Here is a 19,274-nt window from a genome sequence, read left to right as displayed (position 1 = left end):
TAGCAGCAAGGCTCAGCAGCGTCATGGATAAAAAGCCAGCTCCATCCAAGTCCTAGAAACTGATACAGCAAACAGCTAGTTTCTGGTTGGCATAGGGAAGCCATAAGTTGGGGCTGTTCACTGGACCTCTGCTATGTGCTACATTATGCACTGAAAGCAGGATCACATCCCATAAAGGGAAGCACACGATGGAAAGGTTTTCTTATTTGATAGAGCAGCATTGCTCAGAGCTATAAGAAAAAGCAAAGCTGAGCAGCAGAACAGCTACGAGATACAGTTACAAATGACTGCACACACAGCTCCATCTATCAAACAACATTTAGGAAAACAATGAAGAATTAGACCATTTTTCCCTTGAAAAGGTAACTCAGAGTGAGATCTTCAAAACTGCTCATTTTTTTATTAAGCCATAACACTGAGAAGAGCTTGATATGACTCAAGTCACAACGTTTAGGTAGTGATTCTATCAGGCACCTAAAAAGCAGAGTCTGTGAGCTGTGAACACAGCTGTTTTAGAGTGAAGCTTTCAGTTAACACTAAAGCTGCATTGGAAAGATAACTATTATATAACACACTGCTATTCTAAGTAGGGCAATGCTAGCAACACGAATTCAAGATCTGAATTCAGAGCAAGTAAAATGGAGACAAAGCTTAGGTGTCAACAAATTCACCACGTTGTTCATGACACCAGAAAGCTGTACCTCGTGAAACCGATGTGGAGAGGAATAAGGATGGCAAAACCCAGCACTTGGGACAATGTTTTTATCAGATCCCAAAGAAAAATCACACAATTTGGATTACGTGTTGAGGGACACGGTTTTAGTGAGAGCTATTGGTGAGAGGTGATGGTTGGACTGGATGATCTTGAAGGTCTTTTCCAACCTTGGTGATTCTGTGAACGTGTCAGTTAGGAAAACAGGCAGAAGCCAGATTTAGTTCTTTTTTCCCTATTTTAGAAAAGGAAGCCCAGAAGAACAGTAATTAATTGAAAGCAAAACGGCCTCTTCTAGCAGTAAAGACAGTCAAAAGAACAACTTGGCGTGCTATGTATGTATTTTTCATGTGTCATCAACCTCAGAAGCGACAGCTTAATTGGTAAGAGTGATTGACTCACCCTACAAAAGCACGGCATAGATATATTAACATGCCAAAGAAAAGGGTTAAAAGCCTGTATTTTTTTTTTCCACATGACTTTTCAACATATAAAGCTTAATATAGCAAGGCACAAATGATAGAGAGACGTGTGCCCATGCCAGCACCTTTTTCCACCTAACCTTTCCTATCTACATGGCTGCAACCCCAGCAGGGCTCCAATGGGAGCACAGCAAACTGAGCTGCACATGAAAGGGAATGGCATCAAGTTGATTTTCACTTGACACCTAAAGAAGTATCTCACTCGTTGAAGTGTTACACAACGGTCTTTCTATCACCTACTTATAACCCTCCAACCCAAGAGTTACGGAAACATTTAAGTTAAATGTACCAAAATAGGGAAAAAACAGACAGCTCCAGTGGAGCAGACAGCAAGTTTTCATGTAGCAAAAAGGGAAAATTCACCATTCAGCCTTCTGGTTTTACTGAGTGAGCTTGCACAGCCAGCAGTGTGCTGCAAAGTTGCTAAGTATGTTATTTTACGTTAACCTCTCCCTTAAAATCCTTAGAGTGCAAATAAACTCCACCATGTGAAAGCTGTTTAATTGTCTTGCATGTCATTTATCCTCAGTCCTCTCCCCCTGTAGCTACAAAAATGAAAGCTGAGTATTTTCTCTGAAAGTCTGTCAGCTTATATAAAGCACTTAGATTTCAAATAGTAGTCATTGTACTGGATTGCTGTACAACTACACTGTGACAGCAGCACCTTCTCTGGACAGAGGAACATAGAAGGGCTATTCCCTAATAAAAAAAAGTTATGAAAAAACATTTATTCTGCTCTGAGCTTTCTGAAAGCAAAACAAGAGACATTATTGCAATGAGTGTGGAGTGAGGGCAAATCCAGCTAACAGTTCTTCAGAGTTGTCTTTAGTCATATTATTGGGATACTTGAGCTCTTAATGGAGAAGGCACAGCCTGTTCAAGGCCAGGTTGGATGGGGCCCTGGGCAGCCTGGTCTAGTATTAAATGTGGAGGTTGGTGGCTCTGCTTCTGGTAGGGGGGTTGGAGCTTGGTGATCCTTGAGGTCCCTTCCAACCCCAGCCATTCTATGCTTCTATGGTACAAACAGACACCAGATTTGTGAATCCCAACACGTGTGCATCTCTCATACTTAAAAACACACCAAAAAGTGAACTGATGCTGCATGCAAGTAAAAATGCACTCACCTTCTGCAGGCATGGCCTGTGGGTTGCTAGAATAAATATAAGCTCCATCATCTCCAGTAAGTAAAGTGCCCAGAAAGGATTTGTCTTCCTAAACAGGAAAAACAAACAGTGGTATCACAGACCACATCATGGAGTATAATTCAGATAGAAATATTCTCTTATGGTTTTGCTTTAAGAATTCTTCAACAGCAGCTGTCAGAACTTTTCAAGAGTTTGAAACTGCGCTGATGCAGAAGCAGTGAAAGACACAGCATGTCAAGAGCATAATTTCTCAAAGAACTTCCTGGGGCCATATGGTTTTGCCAACAGCTATTAAGTTGCAAGTTATTGTCACAACCACAAGGCACAGCTTTTGGTTTTTAGATTGTCAGTCCACTGAACTTCAAGTATACGCTACAGGAAAATAAATCTATTTGTAATGAAGATCCTTGGAAACCGCAAATTAAGCCAGAAATGTGAAACTCGTGTGGTTTAAGATGTTCCCAGATCCCAAATTCTTTTATTTTTCATACTGCTTGAAGTGTTTTCCTTTAGACATTTTAGCATCCTAATTAAGTTACAAGGAAGTTGCACGTAGAGCAGCACTGAGGTTTGGTTCTGTTGTCTTTTTATTTTGGAACACATGAAGCCCATGGGTGATACCTTGCAAGACTTCCATGCAATTTCAGCCTTATTAAAGCTTTGTGCTCTTGGGTTTTGTTCCTTTCATTCCTTCAATGGAAGAAAATCACCAATTCTTACATACAATATATTTACTTCTTTTGTAGGTCAAGGCTTGAAAAACACAACTCTGGCATAGAAGAGTAAGAAGCAGCATGCTCAATGCCTATTTTACTAGCAGTCAAAATTTCTAGACTATTGGCTCTTGAGAAAAATAATCTCATTATCTCATAATCTCATCACAAAAATGCTCAATTTTACCTTCAATATTAGCTGTGCCTTTTCAGACAGTTTCACATCGCTATCTTCAACCTGTAGCCAGAAAACATTCCCATGTGCACAGTTAGTAGATAAAACAAGGTTGATTTAAAGGAAAATCATTAAAGAAGGTTCAGGGAAAACAAGAATCACAGTTAAAAGTCCAGAGATCAGACTGCTTCAAAGGCAGCTCTGTGCTTTTTGATACCATAGGGCTGAAACAGCTCTTAGAAATATATTCAAGGGGATATTCCCCACTGAACTCTTCCACACAGACTAAAATTGAGTTGCATAGGCAGACAAGAGTGCATCCTATTCAGTCTTTTTAAACACACTATTACTAAAGTGGTTCAGAAGTAGGGATCATGTCATCCATCTTCTGAACATTCATAATGTCAGAGGAAATATATCTCTAACAGTTCCTACAGTACAGGTCAAGAAACAGACCTTGAGGTTGAGGCAGGCACTGAATTGACCTTAAGTGCCCCCACAATAAACACATTTTTCTTAAGTTACATGTTCTTGCCTTCACACAGCTCAAAATTGAAGCAGTGATGAAAAGAAAAGGATTTCATCTTGTAATGAATGGAAACAACAGCCTGTTTCCACTTACAAGTCACACACTCCTTGTCCAAACACAGAAACCATAGCATCACAGAATTTGGTTTCAATGCATGGGTCCTATACTTTTTCCTCCATGCACCCACACATTTAAAACAAGTTCTCAGTTGTCAATTTGTATTTACAGACAAAAATTGGAACAAGTTTTTGCATACTAACCAGCCAAGATGCGTATCGTGGGATAGCTGCAGTCAGAATTATGTGGCTGGTTTCTGAATTAATACTGCCATCTGCAGGGAAGTAAATGGAAAGCAAAGTAGTATACACCATCCATATACTTCAGACTGTTTAATGTTAATGACTGGAAATTTCTCTGTAAAATACAAGTTGCCTCATTACAACTCATTTTTAAATGAAGTTTTCTCAGTGGAGCAGCTCTCAGCCTTCCTGTGTTGTAACACAACCAGAACCACCACACAATACAAAAAGGAACCCTGGTGCACCTCTTACCAAAACCAGCTTTTTGGCTATTTGCTACCCCTTTCTAGCTCACAGTATGGCCTGAGATACAGATTTACCTTCTCAATCCTTGCCTGCAACCTATCCCAAACTGCAGCTGAAGACTTCTATTTGAAGATGGACTACAAAGTTTTAACCAATATCTTCATAATAGTAGTTTTTCAACAGGATATGCTTCCTCCTCTGCTCTCTTCTCTACCAAAAACATCCCATCTCACACAGTTAAAAACCTCACAGCATGTCTGGATACAAGAATTCATAGATATTATCCAGACAATCTTAACAACTAAGCTTATCTGACACGGGTAAACAGTCTGAGAAACATGCATTTGGTAAAGCTATCACTCAGTACTCTGCATGTTAAATCTAAGACTATTCCAAAACCAAGTGAGGGGTTACGACTGTTTACAAAGATGGACAGTGATAGGACAAGGGGGAATGGTTTTAAACTGAGACAGGGGAGGTTTAGGTTGGATATTAGGAGGGATTTTTTCACCCAGAGGGTGGTGAGGCACTGGCACAGGTTGCCCAAGGAGGCTGTGGATGCCCCATCTGTGGAGGCATTCAAGGCAAGGCTGGATGTGGCTCTGGGCAGCCTGGGCTGCTGGTTGGTGACCCTGCACATAGCAGGGGGGTGGAACTACATCATCATTGTGTTCCTTTTCAACCCAGGCCATTCTGTGACTATATAGTTTTGTCTCATTTTAACTTTCAAGCACAAAACCAACTGAAATTAAAGCAGATCGTGTAAGAGTGTAACAGAGTGATGAAAGTGAGCTACAATAGCAAACAATCACTAAGACTGAAGGAAATTTGGGAAGATTACCACCACACTTCAATTCTGACACCCCAGCTCTGTCATAGGACAAAGCAGCTACAAAACCAAAGCTCTTTCAGTGAGCTCAGAGAAAACTGTCTTGACAATAGATACTCATTACTGCAAGCTAAAACATTCATGATCTTTGAATTAACAAAGGCTTAAAAACATAATAGCAATAACACCTATCAGAAGCCCTTTTGCTATTCTTCAGCAAGAAAGTTCAGAGTATGACAATGTCAGCATTAGAATTCAAAGTAGTTACCTTTTTCTTTTACATGTATCTGTGATGTTAGGAATGACTCTGAAAAGACAACAGATCCCAAGCATCCTCTTCCAGCCAGCAAGTCTGGAATGTCAAATACCATCATAGAGGCCTGCAGCAATCAAACAGTTGGACAGGAAAGGAACAAAAAGCAAAATTTAAAGTATTTCAAGGAATGCAGCAGATTCTGTGTATTATTATTATTTTTTTTTACTTCCTTCAACACAATGCTTCTATTTTGAAATGGAAAGATTGAGATTTTAACTATACGTTAATGCTTTCCTTCAAAGTCCACTGTCTGACTTCACATTCAAAGTTCATCTTGTCTCAGGTTCAGCATCTGAAATTATCTCTCCTCTTACATTATTTCCACCCAAAGAGCCACTCAAGCTCTGCTTTCTAATAGAAATGTGTAAGGCAAATATTGAACTGCTTACTTACCGTTTTAATCAAACTCAGGCTATCCTCACTGTTTAATGGAGTAACTCTAGAACAAAAAAGGATAATTAAATATTTAATGACTGATCATTTTGAGTGACTTTGTAACAGTCACTGTTTCATCTTAACATATGTTCTTATTTGTGTTGGCCATTTGGGTTCATTAGACAACATGGGGATCAAAAAGCATAACCTTGTAACATTAAACAAGTTAAAAGCACTGTTTTAAATGGAAACTCATGATGGGCTCGTGCTGCTTCTACTGATGAAGGGAGTTAATAAAAATATTCTGCTCACTTGTTTGGGTTTTTTTTAAGAGGTTTCTAAGATTTGATGGGATTGGAGACATAAATGCAATAAACTGACACCAACAAAAAAGCAACTGAGGCATCTTGTACAAAAATAATCAACTGCAATGTTTTCTCAGTCTCCAGAAAAGAACAACAAACTCACTGGATTAAGCAAAAACCACAAGCTTAATCTATTGATAACAATTATTATTATAAAACAATCTATTGATAACATTAATAATAAGAAGTGATACAAACCTTCCATGATTATTCACAGCCTGAATTTGAAAAGCAACTTTGGAGCTGTAGAACAAAAAGCAGTAACAGATTAATAATTGTTGGAGTGATTGAATAAACAGGGAAAGAAAAACAAAGCACTTATCACGATTGTAAGAGGTTTTGAACACTTTATGAAGTCTCAAAATTCACCAGTTATGCAAATTCCATTAACATTTTGTCTGTTTTTTTCCCCCAAAAGAAGCTAACACACTCACATGATTTGTAGATCAGCAAATATTTGAAAATCCTTACCGTAGCACAGTTTTCATTTGTGTTAAATGCAGGCTGTCCAACACAGACATCAGCATCTGCTCTGCTGCCTCCTTGGCCTGAAAAAAGGAAATTGGGAATAAAACATCTTTTCCTGTGCTTCAACATTCCAGCAATTGCAAAAGCACCTCTAAAATAGACAGAGTCCACACAGTAAATAATAACACACCAAGGCACCCAAGAAAATTTGTTCACATCTCCCAGTTTTCTTACTGTAAAGTAAGGGAAACTCATGGAAGATGAAAAAACTGTTACATAGTAAGATACTCTGAAGTTTCTCTAACAAAAAGCCTGGCTGGAAGCCACAGTATTAACCTTATTTATGTTATGCAGTTGACTGAAGTGTTTGTGAAATATTTTGGGTTCTGGGGAGGTGAGGTGGGGGGGTGTCTGCATGTAATCTTACATTGCAAGTAATCCAAATCAACAATGACAATGTACAGAATCAGTGCTTCATTTACCTTGGATTCAGTGGAAGTTTTAGCATAGCACTCAATGCCAGCAAGCACAGCCTCTACAACAGCAGTATATATTTGCGACAACAGCATACTGAAGAGAAACACAAACACAGCATTTACTAGATGGAGAGAATTTGGTTTCTTCCACTGTTCAAAAGGAACATTTCTTATATGTTGTTAGCAGCCTTTCAGTACAGGGGGATTGTAAGAAAGAAGGGGGAAGGCTCTTTAGCAGGGTCTGTTGTGACAGGACAGGGGGAAATGGTTTCAAACAAGAAAAGAGGAGATTTAGACTGGATATAAAGAAAAAGTTCCTTCCAAAAAGGGCAGTGAGGCACTGGCACAGGTTGCCTACAGAGGTGGCAGACGTCCCATCCCTGGAGACACTCAAGGTGAGGCTGGACATGGCTCTGAGCACCAGATGGAGCTGCAGGTGTCCCTGTTCACTGCAGGGCAGTTGGTCCAGCTGACTTCTAGAGGTCCCTTCCAACTCACACAATTTCATCATTCTCCAATTCCTCTTAACACAGAACTCCCTCACGTGGAAGCAGTCCTCATTCAAATGACTACAGATGTAGCTTGTGCTAAATATCTCAGTTTAAAAAATAAAAAAAAAAAGCAAAACCTGGTGTTGCTCAAACTGTACAATATCTTAACAAAAAACTCTTGGCAGAAAAGCAGCCCTGCTCTTTTCAAAGGAAAAAGATGTCTTATTGCTGTCTTCCATTGGGATTGTGTTGAAGATCACACCATAAATACTCAAACAAAACAGAATGGTAGCCCCATGTTCTGCAAAAACCAGGCTGGTAAACACATGGAACCAACTTTGGTGACTGTCTCCTTCTGCAGAATGTCAAACAAAAGATAAATCTACAATGAGCCAGTCACCACCTTTCGAGAGCATCTACATCAGGCTTAGGCCAATTCTCTCTGGAGAGAATACTACACTGAAGTAAACAAAGATTATGTGAAGCCAGAAGTGATTTACAATTCCTGACGTGTTTGTAGCTACAGAGCTAAGGAAAACAAAAATCTGTGCCCAACTGAGAAGCATCGGCCTCTTGTCTTGCAGCTAAGCTGGAAAAGCATCAGCCTTTTGTCTTGGACCCAAGTTGGAGAAGAAAGATGTAGAGGTCAACAACACATCTCTACTTCTCTGAACTTGTACTCTTCTGCAACTGCTGCATTATGAGGTGAAGGATGGAGGGGAAAAGAAAGAAAACAATACAGCATATAAGCCTATGCAAAGCATTTCTGAAGGACAGGAAGAAAGAATCTGAAGCTCCCAAGCATAGTCTAATATGAAGAAACCTCAAAACACACCAAAACTTGCCCAGACAGACAGTGGCCAATTCAAACAATCCCTATTAGAGGTTCTCTTCTTCTAACTAACCTCAGAACGGTTCCAAGAAATCATCTCACAAGGGGCTGCAATTCAAACTAACATGCTTTAGATCTCCTAACCTTCTGCCCATTTTAAAACTGTAACACTAAAGGCAAAAATGTGTGCTAGCTCCCTCCAGCACATCTTTCCTTTCTTGCTAAAACCAGGTTCCTGAAAATATCCTATCTAGTAAGGAGGAGAAAGTTTCTATGGCAAGACGTGGTTTGTCAACAGTCCCAAAATAGATTATCTACCATCTTCTATGGAAAAAAAAGCAGGAATCAGTGTGAATAAATCATGTTATTTTCTTAAGGTCAACATCACTGAAAGCTTTGTGGCTTACGAAAAAAAAAAAAAAGAAATACAAAAAACAGAAGTTCACTTTACTTCCCACTCAACATGTTTGCAAAGGACACAAAACAAGGAGTGCCAAGGGGTGGTGCTGCATCCAGAGGACCTTGACAGGCTGTAGGAATGGGCTGCCAGGAACCTCAGAGAAGTCCATAAGGTAGAAATGCAGAGCCCTACCACTGAGGAGGAACAACTCCAGGCACCAGCATGAACTGGAGGCACCCAGCTGGGAAGCAGCACAGCAGGAAAGGACCTGTGGGTTCTGGTGGGTTGAAGATAAGCCAGCATTGTGCCCTTGCTACTAAAAACTCTACCAGCACCCTGGGCAGCATTAGCCAAAGTCAAGGGAGGGAAGCCTTCCCCTCTATGTAGCACTGGTGAGGGGACAGTTTCCATCTACAGGTAGTCCAGGTTGGAATTTTCACTAAGAAATACAAACCTCAGCTTGATGAAACTAGTTTAAGAATGACTTTTACTTCCATGAAACCTACTCCCAGTTCTACATATTTCCACCCTGGGTTTAAGGTGCATTTTGAAGTAATTCAAATGAAGTGAACTTTGCTAACGCTGCCTTTAACATTTCACTGTAGAGCTGGTGGAGCATCACACCATGTAGCAATTCCTGTTTTGCTCATCAGCAACCTTAGCAATCTTCTCACATTCACACTATTCTAAATTTAAAAAGTAGCTCTGAAAATACCTATGGCCACTGCTGACTAAAAGGGGTTTGAGCTACTGTATCAAAGCTGAAAGAGCAAAGGAGTTAAGGAATAAAGTTGGAGCTTACACTTGTTCAGGTTTCTTGTGTATCTCGTTGTCGTGTCCTGTAAAGAAAAAGAAAAAGTTTATTCTGAGCACCTTTGGAAGGCATTTACACAGAACCTCTTGGACATACAGTTCTGCTGCATATTTTTTGTGTCATTATCCAACACTTCGTATAATTTCAACTTGTTTGTAGATTCAAAGATCAAAGCACAGACAAACTCATGGCAGTAGAACCTGTACATACAATGGCTAAAATTAAGACCTGCACCCCCAGCACAGCTCCACTGGGTCAGAACAAAGATGACTCTCATGCTGGGTCCTTTCTCCCAAAGGTGCTATTAATGGATGCCCAGGAAAAAGCATGACTAGTGCATACACATGCTACAGTTCTTTTGGTCTTCAGTGTTTCTGACAACCTTCTTACTGAGCTGGATCAATTTGAAGATGTATACTAACACTGAGGAGACTGAATTTATTTACAGATCCCTCCCTAGACTCTAAGCTAATTCAATTTTTTTTCATTTGGCTTGTTTTTACTAGGGAAGATTAATATTACATTTCAATCATAGAAAGATGACTGAAACTGACTCAAATAATTTTCTATTCTTCCAAAAAAAATCCTTGGACAACACTTCACTTTTGCTCTCCATGAAAAACCCATATAATCAACCACTGAGCAAAGACTACATGGCCTAACACTCATAAAGGAATCAAAGCCAACTTTTAATAACTGGAAGTCTGAAATAATCAAAGAGAAGCACTACCTTAGAATACCAGCTGGTGTGCTTAACATACTTACCCAGGAAAGGAACGTGAGTGGTTCCAAAAAAATAGGTCCTTGAACAAGCCAAAGGTCCCTTTGGAGATACACACTGCACTACCTGGTGGTCAGTATTAATGAGACATAGAGAGACCTTAGTGAAATAAAGAATTGGCGTAATAATGAACAACAAACTAAATTCACCTTAATTATTCTAATAACTGATATACTACAGGAAGCATACAACACAGACTTCACTGGTTTAAAAAGAACTACTTACGTTTTCAAAGGTCTATTTCATTTTTTACTTGACCTGAACGATTCAAAGGCTTTGGAAAGGAGATGAGCTCTGACTTCCATAAGTGTTAAGAATATGTTTTCAGCTTCCTATGCCAACTGCTCTTCTCATAAAAGGGAAGTGTGTCAGGTTCCGATAACTATGCTGGCACTTGGCTTTATTTACTAGTTTCATGGTACCCTATTAAAACAGTTTCACCTGTACCTGTAAATAAACCATCTTTTTAAGAACAACGTCAGAATCGTGAGACAAGAGATGGAGCAGGTACTGCATCATAAAAAAACTGTACTTGCATTCTGAGAGATCACACATGGACTCAACTGGAACGTTAACATGGGGAGAAAAAACAAAACTGGAGGTGTCTTCAGAGAAATAAAGTCACGGCAGCAAATGGTGAATGAGATTTCACTGGAATGCTAACACAACTCTTTCTTTCTCAGGCCTCTGACACACGTGAAGTGCCCGGAGTACCCATATTCATCCATCCATCAGGCAGCTACGTGTGAAATGTCATGACAAGATCATAACATCAATCCCTCAATCACACGTTCACTCCGCATGACCTGTACTCAACCACATCCACCTCCTCAACAGCACAAACTCTGGACTCGCACAACTGACGGACACTCCCAGGGGCACAGAGATGAGCCAGCAGGGAGAACTACACGACACAAGCTGCACTCTACCTCTCCTCCTTCGCTGTGAGTTACCTTCTTGATGCACCCAGCCCAGCCAGGCAAAGGATCTGAATTCCCTGGGGCCGCTTCCCCACTTACGTCCCCTGCGCAGTAGTGCAACAAGCCATCGACCTCATCATATGTTTTACAACTAAGCTTTTACTTGGAAATGGAAACAAGTTAATCTTACAGCTTAATCTTAACATTTGTTGAACACCAGAAAGACTTTCAAAGTTAGGAACTGTTTGGCTCCTGAAGCATATGCTGGAATTTGGATGTACATACTGGATATACATACGTATTCTTGTGTACTTACAAAGCCATTATAAAAGAAAAAGCCCAAAACAACTTGCTGTTTCTTAAAAGAAACAGCTAAATAACTGAGATTCAATTAAACTCTGTGTGTCAGAGTTAACTGCAGTGTATGCCACTATGATAATGATTTTACTTCTAGGACGAGTGTCAGCTATATTTTGCTCTCCCTCATCCACACATATACAGCACAAGTTTAAGAGAAATAAAAAGTAGCCTTTAAAGGACTGCTTTCAGGAGTCCATGATTAAGCATCCAGATATTCTGAGTTGGAAAGAGGGAAAAAAAAGCATGTGATTGTTAAGAATCATAGAATGGCTTGGGTTGGAAGGGACCTCAAGGATCACCAAGCTCCAACCCCCCTGCCACAGGCAGAGCCACCACCAACCTCCACATTTAATTCTAGACCAGGCTGCCCAGGGCCCCATCCAACCTGGCCTTGTACACCTCCAGGGATGGGGTACCCACAACCTCTCTGGGCAGCCTGTTCCAGCATTAAGGTAACATATGTTCTTCTGCATTAAGGTCTTTAATGGAAAGCAAGTGTTTTAAGGGCACAAAAATATATAAAGGCAACAAAATACACCTCCCCCTCAAGTGTTGGATAATTTACTGAAAAACCTCACCATGTGTTTAGCTGTGCTCCCACCAAGGCCAGTGTTTCGAACAAGGTGTCCTTCTGATGGAAAATTGAAATTACCAGAGTTCAAGTTTTCTTTTGTTGAGTGGCTACCAAACAGAACGAAAGGCTGCCGGCTGGGGCTGAGGAAACAACAAAAAAAAGAAGCCATTACTACCCAGATACTGGAGGAAAACTAGAAGCAACAAATGAAATCCAAGCTTTCAAGTATGATGGACAAACTGTTCAATTCCTCATGCTTAGAATAGGACAAACAACTTGATACAGCTACATTGATAAAAGTCATAAACCTTCCCACTGAAAAGACCAAGTTCCAAAGGAAAAAGGACTCGAATAAATCAGTCTTATTTATTTAGTACACAACAGCACACCTCAAAACCCTGAAATAAGTACAGTAGAATTCAACAAACTCAGTTTGGTTTTAGTTTCTGGCATGGGGCCCACGAGTCAGCTGCTGAGATCAAGGCTTTTCATTACTTAAATGAATAATAACACACAATTCCGAAAACAATCAACAGTGGGGCTAGTTCAGTGTCATGGAATTCCAAATAAAGAAGAATCTGCACAGACGCTGAGGAGCTAAGCAACCTTTATTTAGCTCAAAACAACAGAATGCTTGCTTTTGCAACACAAACCTCCCTCCTGTCTTTGGTGAAGATTCTGGGCCGAAACAAACTTAAGATGACCTAAATTCCACCACTTATGTAGGCCAAGATTGAGTTTTTAAACTGTCTTGTTTTAAACGTTGGTTTTGTGTGTTGTGACATGAAGTAGCAAACTGACCTCTTCAACCTTCATATTTTAGCTGTATGTATCATAAACAGAAGATCCAAATTTTCAAAGAAGTTCTTGAGTTTATTTTGATATGTGACCATGAAGAAATTGATCATATTGGAAAGAAGACTTGATCTTATAGTGACATTCTCCATGTAGCATCTACAGAATTAAAACCCAAGAAAATCTGAGGTATCCCTTGTAAAAGTGCCTCTGCACAAATGCAAAGACAAGATGTAATATTGGAACAGACCTGAAAGGAATTACAAGCATTCCTTCTGGCATCAGAAACATGGAAATAACCTTCAAGAAACTCACAACACCACAATTTCACAAGGAATAATGACTAATACCTGTTATCTGTTATATGGCTTGAGATCATTCCGTGACTGAAATAACTTCTGAAAGGCTGTGAAAAAGAAAAAAAAAAGCATTCTGATTAAAGAGCAAATGAATAGAATGTGATTTATTCTCTTTATTATCAAGATCCAATCTGAATTTTCTTCTAGGTTTCCTCAACCTTCAAAAACTACTTCCCTTCTATGTAAACAAACCTATATGCCATTAAGTTCTATATAAGCTTAAAAAAAGAAAGCGGCCACTACCAAAAAAAGCAAGAAGCAAATGCACTGCATTATTTTTATCCATATTCTATGTTATAACCAGTCATGCCTGAGATTCAGCTTGTGAAGCCTCAACTTAGTGCACAAAGAGGAGCTCCCACTGAAATGATACTTGATCCACCTACAAACAGAGATGTGCTGTGCAGATCTAAGGCAACTAAGCTGTACTATCAGTGAGCACTCTCAATGACATCATGCAGTCCCGTGCCATGTACAGATAAGATGAGTGGTGATCTTGAAGTATAGGTTTTGATTCCTCAAACATAAAAGGTGAGATGGGGTAGACAGGGGAAGTACAGCAACAACTTGGAATGCTTATTATTACTTCTATATAGATGACATCAGTATTTCAAAGAGGAACTGAAGTAGGCATACCTCCCCTGCCTGAGATTCTGATAGTTCCAGAATGAAGGGAATTTCAGTGTCAAAATTAGCAAAAAAGTTGGTCCACTGATGTTCAAAAGCCATTAAATCCTAGAAGAAAAATAGTCAACATTAACTGTTGAGTGCTACACCAGAGTAAGAAGTCACTGATGTTACTCAATGAACCCAAATTACACTTCTGTATGCAGTACAGAATAGAGTCTGTTCAATGACACAGAAAGAACAAACACATGTAAATATCCCCTAGCTGTTAACTAAAAAAGTAAAAATAAATATGAAATGTTCTAAGTTCACTCGACTTTGCCCTTTCTAAGAAAACCAGGCATTTTTAAAATCCAGTTCTACGAAATCAGAATTGTACGAATAGTTTGTTCATCCATTTCAATGTTTTAGAGAAAGTTTCAAGTCAATAATTTTCATGCTGAAGACTTAAAAGAAAACAGAAGGGTAAGTAACTGTGCTTCAGAATAGACTTATGTCCTAGAAAATGGTCCCAGGTGTTTATCTCCCTTCCAAATAGGCGACAATTATTATATATGATATATGATAATTATTAATAGAGAATACTCACTGCCTAAGCTGCAACATATTACAAGCTTATTTTGCTGCCAAACTAGAAACTGAAGACTAAATCAGCAACCTTGATCCCTGAAAATCTGACCTACATTTAAAGATGGGATTGCCATCAATGCAGAAGTTGGTGTGCAAGCTGTCCCAGCTGAAATAACATCCTATTTTGAACGCCTGAACACGTACAAGGGGTATTTTAAACTAAGATGGGAGACTTAGGTTACATGTGAGCAGGAAGTTTTTTCCACACAGAGGGTGGTGAAGCACTGGAACAGGTTGCCCAAGGAGGCTTTGGATGCCCCATCCCTGCAGACATTCAAGGTTGGTGACCCTGCACATAGCAGGGGGAACTGAAACCAGATGATCATTGTGGTCCTTTTCAACCCAAGCCATTCTATGATTCTATGGTAGGTCAGAGATGCAGGAAGTTCATTGTGAGAATTCATGTAAAGACAAACAATGTTCATGGCTCCATTTTCTAGCACTGAGATCTGCCCTCCTTCAACTGAGAAATCACTTTACAGTGTGTGTTTGTATTTCACAGAGCTCCAGGGTAACCACTATGTGTCACTGTTATCCACTTAAAGCAATTATGAAGCAATCATGGAAGTGTTCTTTCCTTGAAAAACGGCTGCATGTATGGCAGTTTTTCCCCTTACTACAAAGGAAGGATTAATGCACACAAACATACAGCCCTCTGTACTTCGTACACAGTCCTGTGACCTGAATAATGCCGTTTAGGGACTCTTTTTTAAGACTTTCTGGCATCTTCCTATGAAAAAAGGTTGAGGGAACTGGGTTTGCTTAGCTTACAGAATAGGACTGGGGAGCCCTCCTCCTTGTGAGCTTCCAATATTTGAAGGGTGCATGTAAACAGGAGGGGGAACAGCTGTTTACAGGAGTGGATACTGATAAGACAAGCGGGAATGGTTTTAAACTGAGACAGGGGAGGTTTAGGTTGGATATTAGGAGGAAGTTTTTCACACAGGGGGTGGTGAGGCACTGGAACAGGTTGCCCAAGGAGGCTGTGGATGCCCCGTCCCTGCAGGCATTCAAGGCCAGGCTGGATGTGGCTCTGGGCAGCCTGGGCTGCTGGTTGGTGACCTGCACACAGCAAGGGGTTGAAACTACATCATCATCGTGTTCCTTTTCAACCCAGGCCATTCTATGATTTTAAGAGTTACAAGGAACCCTTGTCTAGCTATTTTCAAGTTCTGTGGACTCTGCAGCTGTTTGCAGTATTACCTCAAAGAGCAAATCCTCCAAGGAAACAGGATCCATCTTGCTGTATGTTTTCCACAAATCAACGCTGACATCCATTAACTGAAAAATATTTTAAAAGTAATTCTGTGAGAAGTGCCACGAGAAACATCCCACATACAGGTCTGAGATGCATTGAAAACAGACCTACAGCATACTGCCCAGCCACAGCCCTCCTTAACTCCGCATTTAGAAGTATTTTTCCATTACTGGTTACAAAGGAATGGACTGGAAAGGATGCAAATATTCTGAACGCTCATCAGCTTCAACATGCACAAAGCCTTGCTCCCATCTTTCAAACAAAACTCTTTTGAAAACTCAATTAAACAGTTAGGAATAATGACAGCTGGTGCAACCAGAAGGGAAAAGTCCATTTTCTGCAGATTTCAGGTGCTATACAATTGCCCATTCACATTACATGCAAAGTTGACATTTAGACAAAGCTGGCTGAACCTGGCAATTAGCACTGCATTCTTCCAAGCATTAAAACGATGCATACAATAACACTCTTCAAAAACACACTGCTGAAGGACACCTGCATCTGAATGACTTCTGCATGTACTCTGTCCCCTCTAAGCCTCACTGTTTTACAGTTGTTTCAACTACTAATATGAAGGCAACCATTTCCCAAACAAAACCAGATAACAGTATCTCAAGCAAATCACATAACATTTATTCTACCACATAACACCCACAACATTTCTTACAGTTCCTACAGTGTTGTTGTGTAAGAGAACAAGTGCCCAAAAAATACTGAAAAAAGGTTAGCAAGCTCTCAGTGGATTTAAGATATTCTAATTTAGCAGCATTGAATGCACAACAGAGGGAAGCTAAGTTTGAGGATCAAGAAAAGCCATTCCACTTTAATAATGGAGAAAGTACTAATTCATAGATCATTTACAGCAATCCCAAATGCACTTTCCTCCACAGATTGTTTTTCCTTTCCCTGCCTGTGACACACAGCAGCTGCTTGACAGAGAACCATGCAAAAGCAGTTATGTAAAAAGCTAAGAATGCCACTTCCCACTTGAAATCCCCTTATGACTTGGAGGAGGAAGGAAGCAAGAAGTCATGCTGGAACATGGCTCAGAGGTGAAGTAACATGCTCACTGCTCCAATTTTCTCAGCAACAGCCATTTTCTCAGCTCATTCCACAGCATTCATTACTAAGCAGCTTCTCTTACAGCACTCATAAAGATCTGCTCCCAACTAGCAAAGCTGAAGGAGTTGTGTGTCTGCTATTAGGATACCACAGAACATAAAGAAAAGCATTCTAAATCACAGCAGAAGGCTCCAGGTGGAATAACAACCATTTAGCCAGGACTGAGTATTGGGCAGCTCATAACAGTCTTTTGGTGAGTCTTGTGTCTCCATCCTTGGACATTCAAAACACAGCGTGGAAAAACACCCAATTTAAAAGCTGAGCCTATGTGAGCAGCAAGTCAAATGATCTCATTTTTGGCTAAAAGTGACTCCATGAATCTACTTCTGTTTCAAAAAGGACGACGTAGGAAAATGAAAAACTGAAGTACTCACTTCATACTTCATGGTAAAGAAGCCATCACCACCAATTCCTTCCAGTGCAAAAGCCTGCACTATCGGCCACTTCTCGACAATGAACATATCAAAGATCTGTAGATGACCTGCAAAAGAGAAGATTCACATAACCATTCTCTCACAGACACTGTCAGCTCCTGTACAACCTTAGAGTGCTCTGAGATTCTAATAAGGGCTGGCTCTTGATTATCTTGTTTGTCCAACTTCAAACATGTGCGTTTTTGTGAGGAAGGCAGCTTTTGAAGACTTTTCTTTCTCTACACCTCAAGTTTACCCCTTTTTCCAGTTATCAGCCTAAGAAAAGGTATTACTCCTCCTTGAAAATCTGTTTCCAAGAGCATTTTTCTCATTCAAACTCTAGATAACAGGTAAGAAGCAGTGCTTATCCCAAAATCTTCTATTCCTTGGCCATAAGTTCAAAACAGTTCAATCGTCACTGCCCCCATTTTAGTCAGAATTTTAGGTGGGGGAAGGGGAAACTGTTCAGTCTGGCATAGCAGAACTCACCAGTGGAGCTCTAAGTCATCTGAATCGAAGAATAATCACTGTCCTTAAGATACACTTCCTGCAGGGATTTCCTAACAAAGGGCCTCCATCCTTCCCCCTGCCCCAATTCATTAAGGATTTCACAGGCAATGAGAGCATATCACCTTTTCCTTAGGGGAAGCAAAGAATCATAGAATGGCTTAGATTGGAAGGGTCTCCGAAGATCATCAAGTTCCAACCTCCTGCCACAGGCAGGGCCACCAACCTCCAGATGTGGCACTAGACCAAATAGCCCAGGGCCTCATCCAACCTGGTCTCAAACACCTACAACGTTTCCAGATGCTGCTGTTTAAACTTCAAGAACACAAGCAGAGAGAAAACGTAGTACTGTTACTGAGAAAACAAAGCTAATGAAAGTACTCTGCTTTGAATCTGAACAGTTAAAAAAAAAAAAGCCAGTTTCTTCTTAAGAGGAAAAAAAACCCAAACCAAGAAAACTACTTGCCTTTCACCTACTGTACCACAGATGAAAAACCCCACAGTGAGTAAGCACATGCATTGCTTTGCTTCAGCATTATTCACTGTTAGGGATACAGCAAAATACACTTTACTGAACAATATAAGATTAAATTGCTCAGAATGCAAGGCTGGCAACAGATCATAACAGGAAGCCACCACACAGCCCAGTTTCTTCAGTGCTAAAATAGGAAACCTGCATAACAAAATGTTTATTCTTTCTTTACATAAAGGGGCATTTATCAAGCTCCCGTCTCAACAGAGAACTTCTGTAGCAGCAGAACACACTCCTCTGAATGCAAATCACTTCTCTGCCTCACACTGAGAGCATTCACTCTTCACATGAAGTCTATGGGCTAACGTTTTTCAGAAAGAAACCCAACTCCTAAGCAGGAAAAAAAGGCCAGAATAATCCTTATTTCTTACCAAGGGCAAAGAAATCTTCATTTCTTGAACTGCTTGACTTGCATGCTGCACAGCATTTATGTTAAGCATAAAGCAAACTAACCTACCTTGGCAGCTGTATGGAATACCAATGCGACTGCAATCTCGAACCATGTCTACAAAGCTGGAAATCTTGAATTCTTCTGCAGCTTCTTCATCTTCATACTGAAAGACAACGTTCAAATTAGTTGGACTGTTAGTTTTACCATAAAGAGGACATATATTGTAGAGCTTTTATGCTTTAATCTCACAGCAAGCGTCATATCATGTAATCCACCAAAATACTACCTACAGCTCCCAAAAACTAAAAGAACCTCTTCAACCTCTCTGTTTTGAAGAC

General features: G+C 40.1%; 1 protein-coding gene across 1 annotated transcript in view; it reads right to left on the bottom strand.

The window, feature by feature from the left end:
• DNAAF9 (dynein axonemal assembly factor 9) overlaps positions 1-19,274 on the bottom strand; it is a 67,288-nt gene that overhangs the window by 31,456 nt on the left and 16,558 nt on the right. The window contains exons 5-20 of the mRNA XM_042812081.1: positions 19,003-19,099; positions 17,468-17,574; positions 15,917-15,994; positions 14,093-14,191; positions 13,448-13,503; positions 12,307-12,442; positions 10,433-10,514; positions 9,656-9,692; positions 7,137-7,224; positions 6,658-6,734; positions 6,385-6,429; positions 5,840-5,885; positions 5,399-5,510; positions 4,017-4,087; positions 3,240-3,290; positions 2,319-2,406 (exon numbers count right to left, since the gene is read on the bottom strand). Of these exons, the coding sequence (XP_042668015.1) occupies positions 2,319-2,406; positions 3,240-3,290; positions 4,017-4,087; positions 5,399-5,510; positions 5,840-5,885; positions 6,385-6,429; positions 6,658-6,734; positions 7,137-7,224; positions 9,656-9,692; positions 10,433-10,514; positions 12,307-12,442; positions 13,448-13,503; positions 14,093-14,191; positions 15,917-15,994; positions 17,468-17,574; positions 19,003-19,099 (1,270 nt within the window). The remainder of the gene's footprint in view (positions 1-2,318; positions 2,407-3,239; positions 3,291-4,016; positions 4,088-5,398; positions 5,511-5,839; positions 5,886-6,384; positions 6,430-6,657; positions 6,735-7,136; positions 7,225-9,655; positions 9,693-10,432; positions 10,515-12,306; positions 12,443-13,447; positions 13,504-14,092; positions 14,192-15,916; positions 15,995-17,467; positions 17,575-19,002; positions 19,100-19,274) is intronic.

Source organism: Centrocercus urophasianus, unplaced genomic scaffold (genome assembly GCF_019232065.1).
Source record: "Centrocercus urophasianus isolate 14NV4802_14NV808 unplaced genomic scaffold, USGS_Curo_1.0 seq_13, whole genome shotgun sequence".
NCBI lineage: Eukaryota > Metazoa > Chordata > Aves > Galliformes > Phasianidae > Centrocercus > Centrocercus urophasianus.
The sequence above is the reverse complement of the archived record's forward strand: the minus strand, read 5'-3'. Positions and strand labels throughout refer to the sequence as shown.